General features: G+C 39.7%; 1 protein-coding gene and 2 long non-coding RNA genes across 4 annotated transcripts in view; 2 read left to right on the plus strand and 1 right to left on the minus strand.

The window, feature by feature from the left end:
- Positions 1-12663, plus strand: part of chst15 (carbohydrate sulfotransferase 15) — a 39653-nt gene extending 26990 nt beyond the window's left edge. For both annotated transcript variants that reach the window (XM_025909743.1, XM_005471401.4), the window contains 6 exons: positions 832-1171; positions 4937-5077; positions 8484-8640; positions 9879-10035; positions 11429-11576; positions 12134-12663. In XM_025909743.1, coding sequence (XP_025765528.1) covers positions 832-1171; positions 4937-5077; positions 8484-8640; positions 9879-10035; positions 11429-11576; positions 12134-12333 — 1143 coding nt within the window. In that variant the 3' untranslated portion in view covers positions 12334-12663. The remainder of the gene's footprint in view (positions 1-831; positions 1172-4936; positions 5078-8483; positions 8641-9878; positions 10036-11428; positions 11577-12133) is intronic.
- A 597-nt stretch (positions 12664-13260) lies between these two features.
- On the minus strand, positions 13261-15982 carry LOC102080060 (uncharacterized). Its single transcript, XR_003221388.1, has 3 exons — positions 15874-15982; positions 15262-15290; positions 13261-13934 (listed from the first exon to the last, which is right to left on the minus strand). It is a non-coding gene; the product is annotated as an uncharacterized LOC102080060 (long non-coding RNA).
- LOC106097988 (uncharacterized) lies at positions 15931-18015 on the plus strand. The gene is made up of 2 exons (XR_001224064.3): positions 15931-16071; positions 16158-18015. It is a non-coding gene; the product is annotated as an uncharacterized LOC106097988 (long non-coding RNA).
- Positions 18016-20985: the final 2970 nt, after the last annotated feature.

The raw sequence follows: 20985 nt of genomic DNA on the forward strand, positions 1-20985 counted from the left end.
ACCTAATGAATTGGAGAGAGTGGCTGCAGGACAATCAATACTGCATCTGTGGACGGATCCGGCATTAATTGTCCTTAAAGTAGCCACGTCTTACAAAGTGCAAGCAAGTCATAGTGACGTGATTATTTGCTGTCTTTCATCAACAAAAAGAAAAAAATAACATCTTAACAATGTGAAGGAATGCATGCATGCTCGTGTATAGTGCTACCAGATAGTGTGAGATGAGATTAGAGGTTAATCTGGTTGCAAGATTACCAGAATGAAGGTTAACATCTTGTGAGTTTGCACTTCCACACTTACTCAACAATGAATTTGAAGCTCTTTTTGTGAGTGTGGGTAATGGATCTGAGTTAGATTGTTTTTATGGCCACAAACTGTAATGTTCCTGTCTGGCCAAATCAGTCCTTCAAACTCAATTCAACTAATGTTCTTTTTTACTGTTTGAGACCAGACTGAATGCAAAAAAGCCTCCAGAACAAGGAAAAATGTATGAATAGCTGGAGTATGTGGCTGAGCATCAGCAGCATAGATATGATAGAGTGTGCTGGTGTTTATTGGAACATTGCTCAACAAATTTAGCATGAAGCCACTTGCTCGTGTTTCCAATTTATTATAAGTCCGATCTGCCCCAGACTACATTCTAGCTGCACAAACTTGTCATGAACACACACACTGCTTGCCTAGTCCTACCAAAATAATGGTCTGTAGGCTATACAAAAAAACCTATTCTTCTTCTACTTGCGATGATAATAGAGAATTTACAAAAAGTTTTGCATGAAATGTCTAAATGGCTAAACAGACTGATGCAACCTGCTTTCTCTGCATTTACAGATGTTTTCTGTTATCCCTCGCAAATTTCTGCCTGGTGTGAAGAACCCATGCTGGTATGAGGAATACGCTGGGAATATCACTTCCGACCCATACAGGACAAACTCATATGGACGCTATTCGCGACGCTTCAGAACAGTTTTCCAGCACTTGAGGAACACTTTCCATGAACATTTGCTTCATCACAACAGGAAACTCTACCGCATGCGGTGCCTTCCTTATTTCTATATCATTGGTCAGCCAAAGTGCGGCACAACAGACCTGTACGATAGACTGAAGCTGCACCCGGACGTCAAGTTCACAACTTTCAAAGAGCCACACTGGTGGACCCGCAAACGATTTGGTGAGTAAGGAACACGTAATTTTGAGCGGTACGGGCACCCAGCCTGGGACCATGACATATGTTAAGCTCAAGTCACTATCATTATTTTGGCAGTGAAATAGCCTCAGTGGACCCCACAAAACCACTAAGTGACATAATATTGAAATTGTCTATACCATAACTATCATCATATTGTTACATGTGTGAATTGCAGTTTCTGCACATTTAGTAGGTAATTTGAGTTCTTTGGATATTGACTGACAATTATGTTAGAGTAAGACTTTTCTGAAACAAATACACAGTTATGTATTTGTTTTTACATTTCTGATGCATATAGTTCAGTTTCCGGCTGTCTCGGGTTATCTACCAATTTCTACCCCGGCTGTCCAGTATCTTATGTATGTATCTATATTAGTATATTATATGTTATAGTAGTAACTTTGGGCAGGATACTGACCCCTGATGCCCCAGATGTTTATGTGAATGTTAGATAAAAGTGGTTAGGCATAGATAAAAGCACTGTATGAATGTGTGTGTCACTGGGTGAATGAGACTTATAGTAGAAAGCACTTTCAGTGCTCAAAATTAAGAAGAAAGGTGCTATATAAGCATTTCCCAGTGCAATTACAGTACAATTACAGGGAAATTAATACTCAAAACAAAGGCATTACAATTAACAGAAACTGCTCATTTTCTGCCTGAGAGTTGACCCAGATCAACATCCCTAATTGTATATTTACAATCTTTATGCAGCAATTTGAATTATAACCATTCCCTGTTCCCCTCCTGCATACTTTTACACCTTCATTAGGCTCTTACCAGTGCAACTTTCTCATCTTGGTATGTGTGGTTAAGCTTATGTGCTAACAAAGCTCATTAACAGCTCGACTAGAACCATACGCAGAAGGATCTAGATTAACTGTACTTTACTGTCATCTGTGACATAGACTTTTCTCTGTGGTAGAAAGCACTTGAAAGGAACATAAAAACAACTGAAGCTTCTTTAGACACACTGAACCCACGCATGCTGTTATTTTGCACTTGTTTAGCACGTTAATGTTGCAGTCGCTCCTTGCGACACATCTCTCTACTGTGAAATTTGCTTCCCTCAGCTTCTAGGTGCATCATTTGGGCTGTTCCCACTGTGCATAAATTAGAATTTTATACTTTCCTTGAAAAGAGTAACAGAGCAATTATAGGTTTATTTAATTACACAACAAATCTTTTCATTTTATGATAGAGCTGTTGCATAAAGGCAATTAAAGTTGTTACTTCTTATTGGATAGAATATTGAATAAATAATGGATAAATAGTGAAAATACTGGCCAATTTCGTGGAGAGTTTAACACTATCTGTTAATATATTGGCTTGTTTGTTTAGACACACACAAATTACTGCCAAAATTCCGGCTTACAATTTTGGCACTCCAGGCGTTTGAACAGGTGGTAACTCGAACAAGTCATTTGCACAAACAAAGAGAAAACCCTGTGCGTCAAGAAGTAAGAGCCGCCTCGCAGCAGACATCTGGGTCGTATGGCAGTTCTAACAGTGTGGCTGACATTGTGGTGTTCTTCCTCCACGAGCATCTGTGATGTAAAAAGAACCACCACACCATCACAGATGGGATTAAAAGCTACGCAAGACCCGGGAGTGAGACTGAATGCACCTCATGTGAGAAGAAAACCCTCTGGACACCCTTAAGTTTAATGTTAAATTGCTTGTTTGGTTTGATTTAGTGATTTTTGACACCACGAAGGCTTTACTCTATTTCCTCTTACATCTGAAATATTTTTAATTACACATTTAGCTGATAATAAGGCTTGTAGTAAAACTTAAGTAGGCCAAGATTTATTTTTCTCTCTTGCATTGTTGTCATTAAACAAGCAGACCATCATCGCCAATACCTATGAGTTTTTTTGTTTCCCTTTGATACTGAAAGAGTCATTAGGACTCATGAATAATGGAAATCCTTCATCAGCCCAGGATGCGGACATCAGCGAGTGAGTCGGTGCGTGTGCGTCGCTAATGTGTGCCTGAAATAAAGAAATACAAAGCCCAGCAGTTAAACTGTAGGGCAACAATCTGCCTTTTGACCGATGGCTCTGTTTTCAGTTCTGACTTCAAAATCAAAAGCCAATAAGACAACAGCTTTATACTGAATTTTGTATACGCAGTGCTTAGATTATTTCATAATTATCTTTTAGTAAATGAAGCTACGCTATAACACGAGTGCAATACGAGCGCTCAATTTTCACCCTGATTTCTGGGGACGGGGGCTATTCTTCTGCTCAGCAACGACTGATTTGACATTTTATTTTTCCAGCAGCTGTCTGTCTAAAGGTTACTTAATGATTTGAATAATTTCACTCATGGCTTCGGTGTACTACTTGTTAAGGGCACTACATACAGTATTGGCCACAATCTTTGGAAAAACAAAATCATCCAAATTCTCACCACAAATATCAAAAGAGGCTTAACTGTCACAGCCAAATCTATCCCTTTGAAGTTTATCCAGTTGCTGACTATGCCCCTAATCCTTTCGAGACTCACAAAACCTAATTGGTGGATTGATCAGTCTGCATGCAATACTTATTTTAATGTGTTGGGTTTAGTTTGAGTTGATAATTATTTGAAGCTCGTAAAGCTGTGGGTTGTGGATGAGTTGTTTGCCTTAATTTGTCTGCCTCATGCTCCGTGTTTTCTGCTGCTTGTGATGTTGCGTAGCAGCAAATGCAGTTATATCCCAAGGACACAGGTCCCCCTCAGTTACTGTCCCCCCTCGTTTGGCGCACTTTCATCTTTGCTGTCACTTTCTTTCTCTCTATTCCTTCTAGTCATGAACTTCAGGCTGCTAATCAGCACTTTTCTCTTAAGACATCCTTTGAGAGCTCTCAGAATTCAAATGGTCTTGTTTTGTATTTATTTATTTCGATCCCCCTCGAGGCGCTGCTCGGTCGATGCAGTAAAAAGGTGATTTGACGCGATCCGTGCTACATAACTTTCTTAGAGGAGCATTTTGAATCTTAAGCAGATGTGTCTGTTGTGTACAGTTCCCATCTAGAAACGCAGCCTATTTGAGAACTGCTCTACGCTTAATTCATATCAAAAAGCACAGGGACGGGAGAAAAAAAAAAAGAAAAGCACTCAAGCAAGACTCACCAGAGCCATCACACCTCATACAAGTGTGACCGTTCTGGATGAATAATGATGCAGACTGGGTGTTTGGAGAGTTTACTTGAGTTTTCTAATCATGTTTTTCCTACTAAGAAAGGTGTTTTAATAGGACACCATCAAAGCATCGCTGAAAGTAACAGCCGCCTGAGTTACCTCATTATCCTTATGCTGCATGGATACTCCTAAGTCCTAAACCGTATCTCCACGATAGCCTACTAAATTATAATTATAATGTGCACCACAGCAGCTAAGATGGAAAACACATTTGCTAGTCCTGCATTTAAAGGATTAACTTGACATTGGCCCTTAATTGGAAACACAAGAAAGTGAGCAGAGACAGTACTCCCTGCTGAATTTGGATTGGATCTTTACTTGGATTTTATTAGGTCATCCTGCAATCAGGACAACAACAAAGCCCTAATGACCCCCTTTAGTGTGAGCACAGAAACACATGTAGAGAAACAGGAAGGCAGGATTAAAACACACCCACTTTTGCTTCTAGAATCCCATTTAAAGCCAACGCATCCACTCCAACAGCTTTTTAAGTGTAACAACTTAGCAAAAAAGTTCTAAAATATACCTGCCTAAAGTCAACGTCTTTTTCTCTGTCAGGTATCATTCGTCTCAGTGAGGGCTTCCATGATCGATACCCAGTGGAAGACTACTTGGACTTGTTCGATCAGGCTGCTTACCAAATCCAGGGCAACCTCACAGCAAATACCAGCGGATCCAGCCAACCTAATATGATCATAGGTAAGTGAAATGACAGCCAGCTCCCATTTGTAGAAATGAAACTATTATAACATGTATTATTGCAACACTTTGAATTAAAATGTATTGAAGCATTTTCTAACTGGGCTTTGCAGCACTAGTTGTTAGCCAGTTTGGATAACACGGATAATCCTCGTCTTAGTAACATATTGCAACCAAGATTTATAAAATAGATTTAAAAATTTTTGGGGCAGCATGGTGGTCTTTACAGTAAGAAGGTCCTGGGTTCAAATCCACCATCTGGCCCAAATCTAGTTTGATTTCCGGGTGGTTGAAAATTCCCTCTGTGTTGTTTCTACTTGGTGCTACTGTAACTTGCTAACAAAGGCTTTAAAAGTTATACAATGGAAGATAAGCTTTAGAATTAAACAGTCAGCACAACTGAATACCTACATATACTGTAGTTGCCCTATGCCTACTGCACAGCAGCCTCCAGTGGATGTGAGCAACATTACCTTCCTGGTTTATGTCCCATTGCAGTAATTTAATGGATCTAACAAGGACTGCCAAAGAGCAGGGAAAGGTCATAAAACCTGGTACCCATTGCTCAGATGATTAGCAGCCATGTGGTATAGGTACTAACCACTTGGCAATTGGTTTGTCACGCATTATGCAAAATGCTGGGAGCAGGAGCAGAGATTTAGAAGTGGAAGTTTTGCAAGCAAACAGAAATGACTTGAGTGCAACGATATAGGGGTTCAGTTAGAGGACAAGATGTCTGTGCGGGCAGCAGTCCGTCTCAGGGCAGACATACAATTTTGCGCAATAGAGGAACAAATCTATGTGATCAAGGTTTATTTGAGTCCAAAGGCAAGGTTTTGAAGCGGACTGTTGCAATATTTGAACAAGAAAACAAGAACTGATGCCCTCAAATGAAGTGTCTCTTGAATAAATACACCGTGAGTAATATGAGGTGATAGAAGCAGGTATAATTCAAACGATGAACAATAAATGAGTACCTAGCCGTATCCTTGATAACACAGTTGTGAACCTCTTGTGAACCTCCTGTCATCAAAACCTTCATATTCCAAAGTGACCCAGCTACATTTTGCATTTAATATAAACTAAGATTGCGCAGAAGAAACACTGAATACCATATTCCGCTTTTTGTGCTATGCAAGCACAGTAAATCAAACTTTGAGAAGCACATTATGACAGGAAGCTGCATATCAGCATTTGCCCACACAAAAAAATACCCAACTATTACAGACTGATTATCGTCAGAATAACATGTTTTTGGGTAGCTAAGCCAACAAGATACAGACGATAGTGTGTAAAACGTTGCGCTGACTTCTTGCTAATCACATCTCTTGGTAGTTTTCGAAGCGGAAACATTTCCTGTTGTGTGTAACCTCTGTCTTCCTGTTTTCTTTCACTGTTTCAGGGAACAGCTATTGTTTCCCCACTGTCTACTGAGAATCTTATTAGTTACTTGGGTCATGTGATCCATCTATAGAAGGTGGTCCAGCAGCATTCTGTGCCCTCGTCGGGCTGCAGCCAATAGCATTGGGCCTGGGGTGACCTGACACTTACTTTAAACTTCGCTTGTAATCTTGTGTCCAATATTACAAAACTACTATTAAAGCAGCAGGTAGTGAGGATGAAGCATGGGGCCGCTCTGTAGCAGCCACTTTCACTTCAGTGAGGGAAGGTATTTCTAAAAGAGCTAGTGACTCAGCCTTAAAGAGAGGCTCTAACAGCTTAATAATACTGGACTTCCTTCTGCCTCACTTAGCCACTTCACTGAAGTGCTGTATAAGGGAATCATTGTTTTGTGTGTGTGAATGTGTGTGTGCGCGTCAGGACAGCAATAATACCTGCAGTGGGGTAGTGAAGTCTTACAAACCTCCTTCCTCTATCTGCATATCGTGTCTCCAGCCCCTCTGCAACTATCTGTTTCTGTCTTTTTTCCCCCTCCATCGCTTAAACACCGTGTCAAAGAAATTGCTCGGTCGCAAAGAAAAACTGATTTCAATTTTCAACAACAGGCTTTTCACACTTGGCTCGCTGCATTGGGTGCAGCTTAGCATGTTGCACTGTTTTGTTTGCGATTTCAAATAAATAATCCTAGTTAGAGGGGTGTGGGGGAGCAAAACCCCACTCAGTATTCACACGATGCCCTGAGAGAGCCCAGCACGGCGCAGGCCTATGGCCAGGATCTTGGGCTTCTGATTCTTTTCAACCCCCGGCCAAGACCCAGCCACTATGAAACACCAGAGAGACCAGTCTGGCTCCTGCATTTGTTTGTCCTGTACAGCCTCTCCTTCTGGGCCAGAATAAGCCCTTTTAATGGATACAGAGACCTTTAAATAGACTTGATCACAGTGTGTATCATTTTAGGTGTTAACAGCATTAACAGTGATCCTGTTTCACTCTCACCGTTTTCATCGGAAAAAAAAATAGGCCCTGGCTATCATCCCTTTTTTCTGAGGAAGGGAGGCAGATAAGGCTCCTGTTGTGTTCCTTCCAAATACAGCTTTGCTTCACAGATAAGAGGATAATGAAGGCGCAGACAGTCTAATGAATCCAGGATATCATTTCTCAGCTTGGCTTGATAAAGTTTATGGTCCTAAATTGTTTGAGAAACAATGTCCTCTGACTTGGTATGAGCACCAGTCTGGACAAGGATTTGAAGACTGCAGTCCTTGTACTATTTAGCTGCCCTTGCTGTTTGTCTTTTTTCTTTTTTGTCTCCCATTGAGCACTTGCTTTAGACCTTTTATTGACCTTTGCTTCCATGTTTTACTTCAAGGTTGAATTTAGAGGCTGTATGTTTCAAGTTCTAATAAACCTCTGAAAATCAGATAAAATTATAACAACGTGCGATTTAAATCTCAATCTTACCCGCAATCGTTTGCAGGTAATGACAAACTAAAACAGAAATAAAGAATGAAAATGGGCTTAAAAATTGCTGCAACAACAACAATTGTTTTCCCAATACATGCCCATTATTTCTTAATAACCAAACTGTTTGTTTTGTATGGTCCACCATCTAAAACCCAACTTTCAGTGATTAATAACATTTGGCCAGTTTACGTTTAAGCCAAACAAGATACCAAATTCTGGGTATTTTTTTTTTATATCAATCAACATCACATTTTACAATAAAATATGTTTAGCGTTACTATTCTTATCACCATAAAATAACAATACAAACGTTTATTAGTATTATTTTTATGTTGTTGTAGATTATTAGGTGTAAAATAACATATATAACAGTAATTTGATGTAATTTAACAGGGATCCTGTACTGTGTATATTTGGAAAAAATCTACAAAAAACACAAATAATGAGCCTTACACCAAAAACTAAAAGTGTCTGTGACTGCACAACATTTTTGTGTATGTGTGCATGTTTTTACTTGAAGCACTGTGGCTGTATTTTCCAGGAGAAGCCAGCGCATCCACCATGTGGGATAACAACGCTTGGGTATATTTCTATGACAACACAACAAAGGGAGAGCCTCCCTTCCTTATCCAGGACTTCATCCATGCCCTGCAGCCTGATGCCCGCTTCATTGTCATGCTCAGGGATCCAGTGGAAAGGTGGGAGAAATCTGCGATGATGCAGATCCAGTTCTGATGTGCATGTCTTTGCACCCCTATCATAAGTGTTTACACTGCTGACACAGACAGATATTTTCCAGGTTTATAAGAAACAAAAGACCTGTTGTCACAAGAGATGTGTTGGCTTTTACTCAGGCAGGCTGCCACAAAAGTATCATTATGATGCCTTTATCAGACATGTGAAGACCTTACTGCTGAATGCCTGTGATAATCTGTTTAGACGGGGGTGGGGAGGGTTCTTAACGCTGTTAATGTTGATTTTTACTTCTGAGAATGTCTAAGCATGCTCTGTAATTGCTTCTGTCTGTCAAATCGTGGCCCGTGGAACCTCTCCCCCGAAACAATTCTAGGAAAAAATGAGTTGCATGCTCAATTAAATTAGCTGTGTCATTTTTATTAGGTGAGATCTGTTTACACCCTGTACCGCATTTCCTCTATACCATCTTACATTTCAAACTAAATTGCAACATAGAGTTTATATGGATCAGTGTCGCCACCATTCCCTTTCATTCTCATTTGACAGGAGGCAGCAGAAACATGTTTTCAGTCATAGAGTCAACCATTAAGAACTGAGTTGAGTTCACTGTGAATATTTTTGGTTGACTTAAAAAAAAAGCCTAAATACAAAACATTAACAGACTGACTGGAAACTGGAAACTACAAAATACCAAATTGTAGATCCTAATTTGGACATCTGGGTTTCTCTGTAAAGGCCTGTCAACTCTGGAACCCATTACTGACTGATCAAATTAATTACAGAGAGAACATTTTTCACAAGGGCTGGCTGAAAGCAAACAAGAGTAGCAATTTTTAGTAAATTGAACCCCAAATGATTATTTTGATTAATTTAATCGTCACTTAATCAGGCAGCTTAATTAAAATCAAAATATCTTTTTTCATTTTAAGAGAGAACAACAGAAGTATAATGGAAGCACTAAGATGACAGAGATAAGAGTCAAGACCAGCACCAGCATCAGTAAACATCTGGCTGGCTTAACAAGCTAAAAGAATTTGTTGTCAGAGGAGGCTGAGGCACTGGGGATTCCTCTTGCTGGACCAATATGATGACTGTCTACAGTTTAATTAGAAGACATATTAAAAATACCAGAGAAGAGGAAATATATCTGTAATATTACGGCTTGTAAATGCTTGAAGACAAAAACCTGAAACATAATGAGGTGTCTTTTCCATGTTCAAATTTGTCTCTTGTCTTGCAGGCTGTACTCTGACTATCTTTACTTCGGTAGTGCCAATAAGTCTGCAGAGGATTTCCACGAGAAGGTGTCAGAGTCACTGCAGTTGTTTGAGGGGTGCCTTACGGAGTTCACAATGCGCTCCTGTGTGTACAACACCACCGTCAACAACGCCATGCCAGTGAGTGTTCCCCGCCTCCTGCTTTTGTCTCAAAGCCCCGCTGAAAAGCGGCACTTAGTGACCAGTTTATTAGCTGGTGGGAACGAAGAAAGTAAGAAAAGACAGATGGAGAGAAGTCCGTGCTTCATTAGCAAACGCTAAAGTTCGCAGGACAGACTTAATGGAAAGGATTGGCAGCACTGTTGGACCACTGAGCAGTTCAACACCTCAAGCCTCTTTGTGTACTACAAAAGCTCGTTTACCATTCCTGTGAACTTGCTTCTTACTCATGGACCACGTATTAGTGCCAGCCAGTGCCCGGCCTGGTGTTAGGTCAGCTTTTCTCATAGCACCCTGAGGCAGACTGTGTGAGATGGGGATGAGGATTGTCCTCTTTTGGCTTTCCCCTTATGCTGCCTTGTATTTAGAGGTTCTCCAACAGTCTTTATGGCCCTTCATGAGCATGTTTGCTCTCTAGCGATGACCTAATTGTTCATCCACAAATATCTATAAGAGTTATTAGCCCATGTGAGAAGCATTACAGCTGTCCCTCTCATGCCTGTCGTTTCTTGATAAAGGTTTTAGAGCTTGGATTAGTGTCTTAGGGAAAAAAACAAATAAACCCCAGCATGAGAACACGACTGACCTAAACTGTTGTACCAAATTGATTTAACAAAGAAGGAATTGCTGAGCTGGCTTGTAATCATCGATTCTAAATGGCCTTTCAGTTTTTGCTAAAAAGGCGAAAGGACAAGGTATTTTGTGCACACCTACTGTTCTGCAGTCAACTGTCACAAAGGAATCCAAAAATCAATTTCAACAAGGGTTAGGCTGCGAGCAAATGCTTTGATGAGATCTCACAAAAGATCAGTGTGCTCATTTATTTCTGGGGTTGATGAATTGTAGTGTAGTGGTTTAATCTACGTCTCAAATAAAACCTCAGAAAATTAAAAGAAACGTCTATCCTGGGTTCCTAGAGCCCAATCTTTAAAATATTAGTTTTGTCCAGAAAATAATTTAAAGATTATTAAATCTTTAGATTATTTCAATTTGCACTTTTACAAAAGAGGGAAAATCACCTTATTATGATGCAAAACTAAATTGGCCATGTTTGGCCATAAAGTATTTAGTTTGGTTGTGATGATGATGCAGGTTTCCCTCTTTCTTATCTCCCTCTATCACTCCAAATAATAAACACTACACATTTACATGCCTACACAGCGTCTAGCATCACCGAGCCGAATTCATGGAGAAGACGAAAAAGAAAGCAGTTAAAATTTCCTCCCTCTGGCCTTCCCTCCCTCCACCTGTTTATCTCTTTAAAGAAGAGGATGCATGCACCACTTTGCTAAGAAAAAGTACCTTGCATAGGAATTACTTATCTCATGTTGACTTTCTTCTTCTGTGCCTTCAGGTCAGATTGCAAGTTGGCTTATACATTGTGTACTTAATGGACTGGCTGACCGTCTTCAGCAGGGAACAAATTCTGGTCCTGAGGTTGGAAGACCATGCCTCTAACAGGAAATACACAATGCATCAAGTCTTTGAGTTCCTTAACCTGGGTAAGTGAGCAAGTGAGTAAGTGTAGTAATGGGGACTCTGATCAGTACAGTAGCAAACAGTGCCCTAGATACATACAAATATGGATATGTGGTGTAGCGGTGACTGTGATTATTAGAAAAATGAATGCGCCAACCCAAAACCTGTGCTGATCAAACAAATGTCACTTTAAATGGCATGCAACAATATGATTAAAATCTGTCGATGCAGAATACGGGAGTATAAAAATCTCCTATTAGGAGTAATCCTGAACAGTTTACCACACACACACAGGTTTGAGTGTATGAATATGAAAGCCAAAAAACAGCCCCTTCCAGCTTTGTGGAAGCTTCCTTATCTGAACTCACTGGTTTATCCCACAGTGTAATTGCCCCAAAGCTCAGACTTAGCTCTTCAAAGAGCTGCCAACACCATCTAAGGTGTGATTACCTTCCAGAGAATCTTTTGCTTCAGAGTCCTTTCTCTCTATTTTGTTCCATTTGTTTAGTGCTGCGTCAAAATCAAAATAAGTGGACCAGAACGAGGGGGTGTGAAAGAAATGTTTCTGTGTTTTTCACAGGGCCGCTGACAAAAGAAATTGAGTCAGAAATCACAAGAAGCCCAGCGTCAAACACCAGGAGGCCAGCTGACAAAAACCTAGGACCCATGCTGCCCATCACTAAAGACATCCTGCGGGACTTCTACACGCCGTTCAATGAAAAATTGGCCAAAGTGCTGCAGAATGACTCCTTCCTCTGGGAGAATAACTCTAAACTCTGAACATCACAACATCACAACTCCTGTTATTTTAGTAAAAGAAAGAAAGAAAGGAAAAAAAAAAAAATACCACTGATGTGTCAACCAGCCCCTTTGGACTTCATCTCTCTCAAGTGCCCATTAAAAAAACAAAACAATAAAATCTATGTTTTTTTATTTAAATTATTTTTTTAAGTTATAAAAGCAGAGATGAATCAAAGATAGAAAAATAGCACAAGCAAGTGTGGTGGTTTTGTGTGAGAGTGTGTGTGAGAGAGTTGTTCTTGGCCTTGATTGTTGTTGTTGTTTTTTTTTAACCAGATGTACAAATATTAAATAGTGAAACTGAAGATATTACGTTGTCTTTTTATGTTTAATTAATTTAAAGAGGAAGAAGTCCCACAGGACTGAAAGATAAGATGAGGAAAGATGAGATCTAATAGTTTTGGTCCTTTTCTTCCAAGATAGCTATACTCAAAGAGATAAATTACTTTGATTGTACCTTTATCAGAAGGATTGTAAATATGGCATAGTGAGGGCACAACGGATTAGTGAAACAACAGCGCCCTCTACTGTGAAGCAGGTTTAACTGCAATCTTAAAATTGGCCTCATTCAAGACTAAAAGGTTAAAAACACAGATGTGGAATGGAATATATTTAAGACAATGGTTTGTCTCATGTTAAATGTTAGCAGAGATTTTAGGAAATTAAAAGAAAAAGTTTTTTTCTTAATTAAATTGAAGGACTTATTATCTGGCAGATGACTTCCTGCCAGATAGTTATATTGTATTATGCATAATAGTCCATGTGGTGTGAAAGATTTCCTGTATCTGTTTTTGTCACAGCAGAGCTTAATCAGTGTGTTAGAGAAGGTGCTCTGCTGCCTGTTTGGTAAGAGGTGCAGAGAGTGGTCAGGATTATCCATAATGGATAACAGTTTGTTCAGTAACCTCCTCTCCACCACAGCTTCTGGGCTGGGTCTGTACAGCCACAGACCAGCCTACCTCATTAGTTAACCAGTGCTGGAGTCACTACCTCCTATGCTGCTCCCCAAGTAGACCTCAGCAAAGTACAGTACACTCATCACAACAGACTGATAGAAAATCTCCAACATTTTGCTGTACACATTGAAAAATCATCTCTTCCGATAGAAAACAGAGCCTGTTTGTACCTTTTTGGCATACAGCCTCTGTATTGATTCAGCCTGTTGCTGACATGGATGTCCAGGTACCCTTCCACCACATCAACATCCTGGTCCACAAGCTCTATAGCTGTCCTCTGTCTTTTATTTGCATCCAGAAGCAGACAATTTCTTCAAGACTCCACAAAATTATCCAGTAGTGCTCTGTACTGCTCCTCATGCCACTTTCCAACCTCATCCAACCACTGTGGAGTAATCAGAGCATTTCTGCAGGTGGCATGACCCAAAGTTACAAAGAAGTTCTGAGGTTTGCAAGGAGAGCAGGAAGACAGCACCGTCTCCTGTGGAGCTCCTGTACTGAACATCACCAAATCATACAGAGCACTGCCCAGTCTTATGTGCAGTCTGTCTTGTCGGGTCATCAGTAATCTATAAGCAGCATGTAGACAATTGCAATGTCCACTCCTCCACTTTTGGATTTTCTCTAGGGTAAAAAAAAAAATCTTTTAATAAGTGGTGCTGAATGAGTCACTGCTTTGCCAACGTCTGGAAGAAGGCCCAAACTGTCACCCCCAGGGCGAGGGAAAATTGATTGATAGCATTGTTTATTCTTGGACTTCTGTAGCTGCAGGGTGTTGCTGAAACACATTGCTCAAATTAATTTAACAATGCAAATAATTTCACAGCTTATACAGGGGTACAGCTACAGAGGATGTGACCAGAAAAAGTCCCCGAAAAAACATTATTTCACGTGCTTAAAACAATGCTGCATGACTTCAATTAAGAAAATATGAGACTGTGAAAATGAAATTAGAGCACAATCCATTCTCTACACCAGAGGGCAGACAAGACTTAACTATACCTAGTTGTAACTTAGTGTTTCGTAGGACTTTTAGTAAGTTACAGCAGTACAAAATAGTAACGCCATCATTAATGAGAATAATTATTAAACATTGTGATACTTTAAGAAGATGTGCCTCAATTTTGAATATGGGTTAAAAAAAAACAGAACAATCATACAGTAATTTTTCTTTCCGGACAATATTGATAGTTTTCCATCTTAACTTCAAGACAACCTGACCCAAATAGCTATGAGAGACCTCAGTTCAGAAACTTGAGCTTAACAGTTTAACGACATGAGATCCTCTTCTTCTCGCTGCTGTTTTTCAAAAGGTAATGCAGCCCTTTCACTCTGCAATCCCAAAGTGCCAGCAATTTTGGCGACTTTATCCTCACTGAAATCAAGACAATCTGAATGGAAAAATAGTGACTCCAAGTCATTTGCACACTGTGTTTAGAGTTGGATGTGTATATGACTGGCTGAGGGAGTTCAGCTTCAGTGAGAGCATCCAACCAATTTCAGTTGTCTTTGAATTCACAAATATTATCAAATATCTTTCATTCTAATCTGGCTGTATCAGAACACAGTGACTGAGAAGAAACTGAAGAAGAGACTTTCTGAAATGCACACTTAGATTACACTATTTAAATTTTCTTAATGAAAAACCAAACATGGAACAGATTGGCATTTAGGTTCTGATCTCAACACTTCCCACAGGTATATACTAAAACTAGCACTGCAGAAGCTGGAGAATGAGGAATTTAAACTTTAGCCCAGGGGAACTTTGAAATTTAGCCCACAGATGAATCCTGCTGATGTAGGTGGAGTTTATGAAATGCTGCAGTGCGCAGCAGAAGAGCTGGACAGAGCAAGCATAGCAGGGCAAAGGGCAGCAAAGACTATAAGGGATGGAAATCCATCAAGAAACTCATAACACGTATTACAAATAAATATTAGCAAATAAACTTACATGCGTAAAGACGTGATTCCCAACAGCTCCTTCAGGAAAAGTGGTCACCAAAATCCCAGGAAGGAAGAAGAAAATCTAGCATCAAAGCCTCTATAATTGTTTCTTCTCCATACTGGCCGGATGCAACATTATTAGCTTTCAGTTGTTTGCAGGGTGGCTTAATTATGAAATGGTGTCATAAATGATAAAGTAGTTTACTTAGAATATAATGGAACACCAACAGTAAAAAAAATGACTATAGAATATAGATATACGCTAACCCATTAGACACTTTGTTAGGTACACCTGTTTAACCTCTTATGGCAGATATATGGACGTAGTCAAGATCACCTGCTGAAATTAAAACCGAGCATCATAATGGGGAAGAAAGATGAATTAAGTGACTTTGAACATGGCATGGTCGTTAGTGCTGATCTGGGATTTTCCCACACAGTCAATGGAATGGGCAGAAAAAGAGAAAATATCCAATGACCAGTAATTCTCAGGGTGATAATTCCTTGTTAATGTCAAAGCTCAGAGGAACAACTGAGCCAAGGTATTCAGAAAACCATCTGCGAACATATATAATGTCAAAACTTGAATCTGATAGGTGACAACAGCAAAAGACCATACCAGGTGTGTCAGGCTTCTGGGTGGCTGCTCTGGATGTGTTACTCACCTTCTCTGCTAGGGTGGCGTCTGGACACCTGTGCCTTCCTGGATCCTCACCCTCCTTCTACTCACCTGATGCTGGTTCTGGCTGATTGCACCTGATGCCATTTAAGGCCACAGTGGAGTGTTGGTCCTTGCTGGATTGTTGTGCTATTTTAAGTTAGTGTAGCCCAGCTCTCTATGATATTTTTCCTTGTGCTCCCTGGTTCTGTGGCTAATCGTTGGTTCTCCATCTCCTCCTGCAGAGACCTACCTGGACCCCAGCCTGCCTTCCCTTGAAACCCTTTGGATGAGCAAGAGTGTGAGTGAGGAACGGTATGGACATCTGGACTGAGTGTGTGTTTTTCACAAGCGGATTGAAGAGGAGTGTGAGTGTGACTGTTCCCCAGCCCTGGACCTACCCCTGGAAGCCCTGGACCCCTTTTCTCCCTCTCACTGTACATATGTAAATATTCCACCACTTGAGTCCAGCCTAGTCACCATGACAAGGTGCCACTTCTGTTAGCTAAGAACAGGAAACCGAGGCTACAGTTTGCATGGGTTGACCAAAATTGGACCCCATAGAAGATTGGACAGATGTTGTCTGGTCTAATGAGTCTAAATTTCTGCTGTGACATTGGGATTATGACCACAGTGTACCCATCAGGTTGAATATGAATTCACTGTACTCAAATGACCTCTACAGTCACCAGATCTCAAACTAATAGAGCAACTTTTGGATGTGGTGATTTGCATAATGGATGTGTAACCTACAAATTTGCAGAAACTTCTCATGTCAATATAGACCAAAGTCTCTGAGGAATGTTTCCAGCACCTTGTTGAATCTATGAATCCTGGTACTAGACAGGTGTAACAAATAAAACAGATGTCCTTATGTCCTGTGAGTGAATACATAGCTCTGGTATAGTAGCAGCATTTTTCAAATGTCAAAGAACATGTGAATGAGACAGGTTGCTACACTGTTTTTCATAATGTTCTTTCTTTTTTACTATAAACACGTCCACTCTCTTATTTTCAATCAGTCTGCACACATGTTAGATCCCCACCGCCACTTTGTGTTAGAAGCAAAGGTTTGCGTATAAATCAGTGGGCTGGGGTTTAGGTTTTACAGACAGGCTAGGAAGGTTGGAAGATAATGAGAGGTTAAAACATTCTTTTATATGATTTGTTGACGAAACGGAAAACATGAAAAAAGAGGAGTTGGCTTTATCGTCATAGGGGGTGTATGCCAGCAGCATGACGATGGAGCTCTAAACCTGTAACGTGTAGGGCAGACATCGTGTTTCAGGTCACATTTATGATATTCACTACAGGACTTTAGATGTGGTTGGGAGACATTTTCTCCCCAGGTCCATTTCTTCTCTGTCAGTTTGGATAAGCTTCGAAGCCGGGCTTTAGCAGTGAGGGCTCCCTGTTTTACGCCATCGTTTTTTCTTTTCTTCTCATCAGATATCTCTTAACTCTTTTGCTGTCCTCCTTCAAGTCTTCTGCTGTCCTTCTCAGCTCTCTTTAGTCTTCTGTCAAATTAAACTTTCATGGATCTTCCGGGATTCTTAATGCTATAGTGGTCCTTTAAGTTAATGTTAGACCTTCAGACCTTTGACCAACTGGGTATAAAATTATGTTAGGACCACTACTGCTGCTATTCTTGCTCATAACCATCCCTCAAATGAGCTGAGAAAAAATGGAAAAAATATATTCTTTTGAATCGCAGTTCTGTGTGTCTCTATTGTCGGTAAGAGAGAGCGCCACAGAGAGTTTCTTAGAACAACAAGAAAGAAAGATCTGGATAAACAAGTTTATGCAACAAACATTTGCAATCCATCATGCTAATTGAGTGCTCTGATAGCCTGCCAGTTGTATCTGAAGAGGCTGTGTGAGGCCCAGTTAAGCCCACTGACGTTAGAGAGAGTGAGGAACGCAATCTTTAAAATAAAACCAATTCCTCAGTTAGGTAAAATATAGCAATATTAATCAGTTAACCTTTTAAATAATAAACACAGGAATGCAAAAGTAAGCTGATGATATTAAACAGAACAGTCCTGTGAGATCTGTTCAGCTTTCTGATTTGTTGGAAGGGCTCAGCTGAAAACATCTGCTTGTGATATACAGTGCTATGCAGTTTTATCTGTTTTGGACACACATAGAAATAGAAATGGTCCTTGGCAGAGATTGTGATTACTGATTGGCCTGCTTATTTTTTTTTTTTCTCCATATAGTCTAAACTAAGCTAAGACACTATTGTGATGGCACTGTTAGAAAGCTGTTTCTCCACAAATAAGGGAAGCCACTGCCTTTCATGCTTGTTTACCTCCTTGTCCTGATATGGTTCTGTTTAGTGTTGACAAGTCTCCATATGGCATATTTGTCAGTTCAGCTATATTTAATCAGGGCAAATTCTTAAAAGCGGAGAATGTGTTAAACCAGATGTTACTTCTTTGCTTCTTCTGTCCTTCCGAGCCTCTTGTGCCCTTGAAATTGTGTCATTGTTCAACAAGGTTCACTGGATCTACGGTCGTTGCTCTGCATTAGCTTTCACCTCAGACTCTAGCCAAGCATTTGAAAACAGCACAGAATTCTAATGTGGTTACATCTGTGTCTGGGCGGATCCTCGTCTTGAAGAAGAAGCAAAACTGACACATGTCCTTAGAGGTGCCCACTCTTGAACAGTGCTTTAGTATCAGTTTACTGGATGCAGCTGCAATATCAAACCAGTTCGTTTCAGTCATTCATTCATTCATTCAAAAAACTCTCTCTTTATATCATTGACATTAGATGTGAACATCTGGCCTGATTTTGGTCACATCCAGCTGGAATTTGCCCCAGTCATAGCCAGGGCAGATTTAGACAAAGAATTAGAAACACAGGTGTTCAGGAAGGGAATCTTTTCTGGGAGGAAACTGAGGGCGGCTGTGCTGAAACACATCAGCACAGCAACAGGATCCAGGCCACTGTGTTATAAAACTGACATTGCTGAAGAGCAGCTTGAGATCTGAGTATGTGATAAATAGATAAAAACGCTTTACAGGTCTCCAGTGGGGCGACCTTCTGAGCTTAACAAACCAAAAACGGAAATAAATTTCACGTAATTGCAGAAATAGAATAAATGTAATCGTTTCTACAGTAACCACGCAGTGCTGTTATATGAGAACACGGTCAATGCAAAAGTAGAAAACCAAAAGACTGGTTTGTACCCAGTGTGAAAGACAGATGTCCAAGTATATTTAGCTGGCCTGAATAAACCAGACACTACACACAGTGACAAACCACTATTCACTTCCAGTTTAAACATTTGCTTTGAGGATTTAGAAAAAGTAACTTTAACAGATTTTTGAATTGAGGTCAGTAATATTCAGCCCTGAAAGTATTATAGAAATAAGCTATAAACAATGTATAATTGCATGTAATACTAATACCATATTATGAATTATGAGTATTCACTTTGCTTTGCACCAACTAACTGCTAATTTTAAGACATAGGGTGTTTTTTTTCTGCTAGAATTAACTGCTGACAGCTTGTAGAAATAATCCAGATGAAAAAGCAATCATAGCAATGTTCAAAGTTGTTGAAATGCCTTGTATAGGACCTGCAGGACCTACTGTTAGAGTGCGGCGTTTCATGCTCCAGTCCAGACAGGGCAGTTGGCTGCAGTTCTCCTTTAGCAATATTCTCATTATAAAGATTAGGAAAAGATGTCACTATGCTGCACTAAATATAATTTGATTAAATATATGAATAAAAACAAAACTGAAAGAAATGAATCATTTGAATGTCATCACATCAGTCCATCCATCCATTTTCTTAATCATCTCTCAAAGTCAGGATCATAAACAAACATATGATACATTGTGGGGTTATTTTTAAAGAAAGGCAGATATGAAATGTGAAAGTGAGATCCGAGGAACCCCCATATATAATTCCCTATATGCCTATATATTGGCAGTACAAACAATACCAGTAAGAAACTTTGTTTTAAATAGCTCTGTATAGCATTATTATCAATTTGACCTTCAGATCAAACTATTGACCTTAAAGAAGGGGTCAGAGGTCAAATGTGACATGACATTTTAAGTCTTTTGATTAGTTTACAATATACACTACTCTTGTAAGAAGTTATACGGCTTTCTGTCAGTTTTCAACCAGTAAATCATTAAGCTGTCCTTAGTTGAGGACCTTGGTGGATGTAAGTCAAATTTTAGTGGATTATTAACATGATCCCGCTCTATACCCCTACAAAGTTGTATCAGAATTCAATAAAAACCTTTGGTGCTATCTTGTTTTCAAACAGAAAGTGTGACACACATACAAACGGTACCAAAAACCTCCTTGGTGGAGGTAATTAGGAAAGTGTTTACTGAGGTCACATATCAGTTGAGAAGTAGGCTCATTTTGTCTTCTATACAATTGGACTTATTATTGCAACCACATAAGTCATCTTCTGCATGCCATTAAAATATTAATATAATTCTAAAGTATTTCTATACTGTCTTTATATCCAGAGGCTAAAGCCATCTGCTCAAATCAAATAAAAGTGAAAAATAGAGAGGAGTGTTATTTCATTTCATTTCATTCATTCATTATAGCATTACACTACAGCGAAGAAATCTCACCACCTTTTGTGTGATGTGATCCCACTACCTAAAGCAAGATTAAGTACTGGATCTATTGGCTATAATCAGACCAGTAAAAATTTGCTGGCATCTTGAGTGGTGAAACAGGCTGAGTTCCATGAAGGACACCATGAAAACATAAGCCGACACAGACCTCCAGTCTCAAAACAGACTGCTCTGCATGTGTGCTGGTCGAGCAAATTGACCATTGCCACATTTCTCACAGTTTCCATGGACACAGGAGAAATATTGCTAAGACCCAGCACTGGGCTGTTACCTTCCTGTCAGACTATGCTGTGATGAAAGATGTTCACCACTTAATTTCACCAATTTTAGTGATACAGACACAGTTTCTAGACTTTTTTATGCGGCAGACATTCCTTTTTTATAGATTGTTAAATATGATCATTCTAATATGCATTTCAAGCCTTAAGAGTGTCAAAGCTCTACTGCACTTATTCC

The sequence above is a fragment of the Oreochromis niloticus genome, linkage group LG8 (genome assembly GCF_001858045.2).
Source record: "Oreochromis niloticus isolate F11D_XX linkage group LG8, O_niloticus_UMD_NMBU, whole genome shotgun sequence".
NCBI lineage: Eukaryota > Metazoa > Chordata > Actinopteri > Cichliformes > Cichlidae > Oreochromis > Oreochromis niloticus.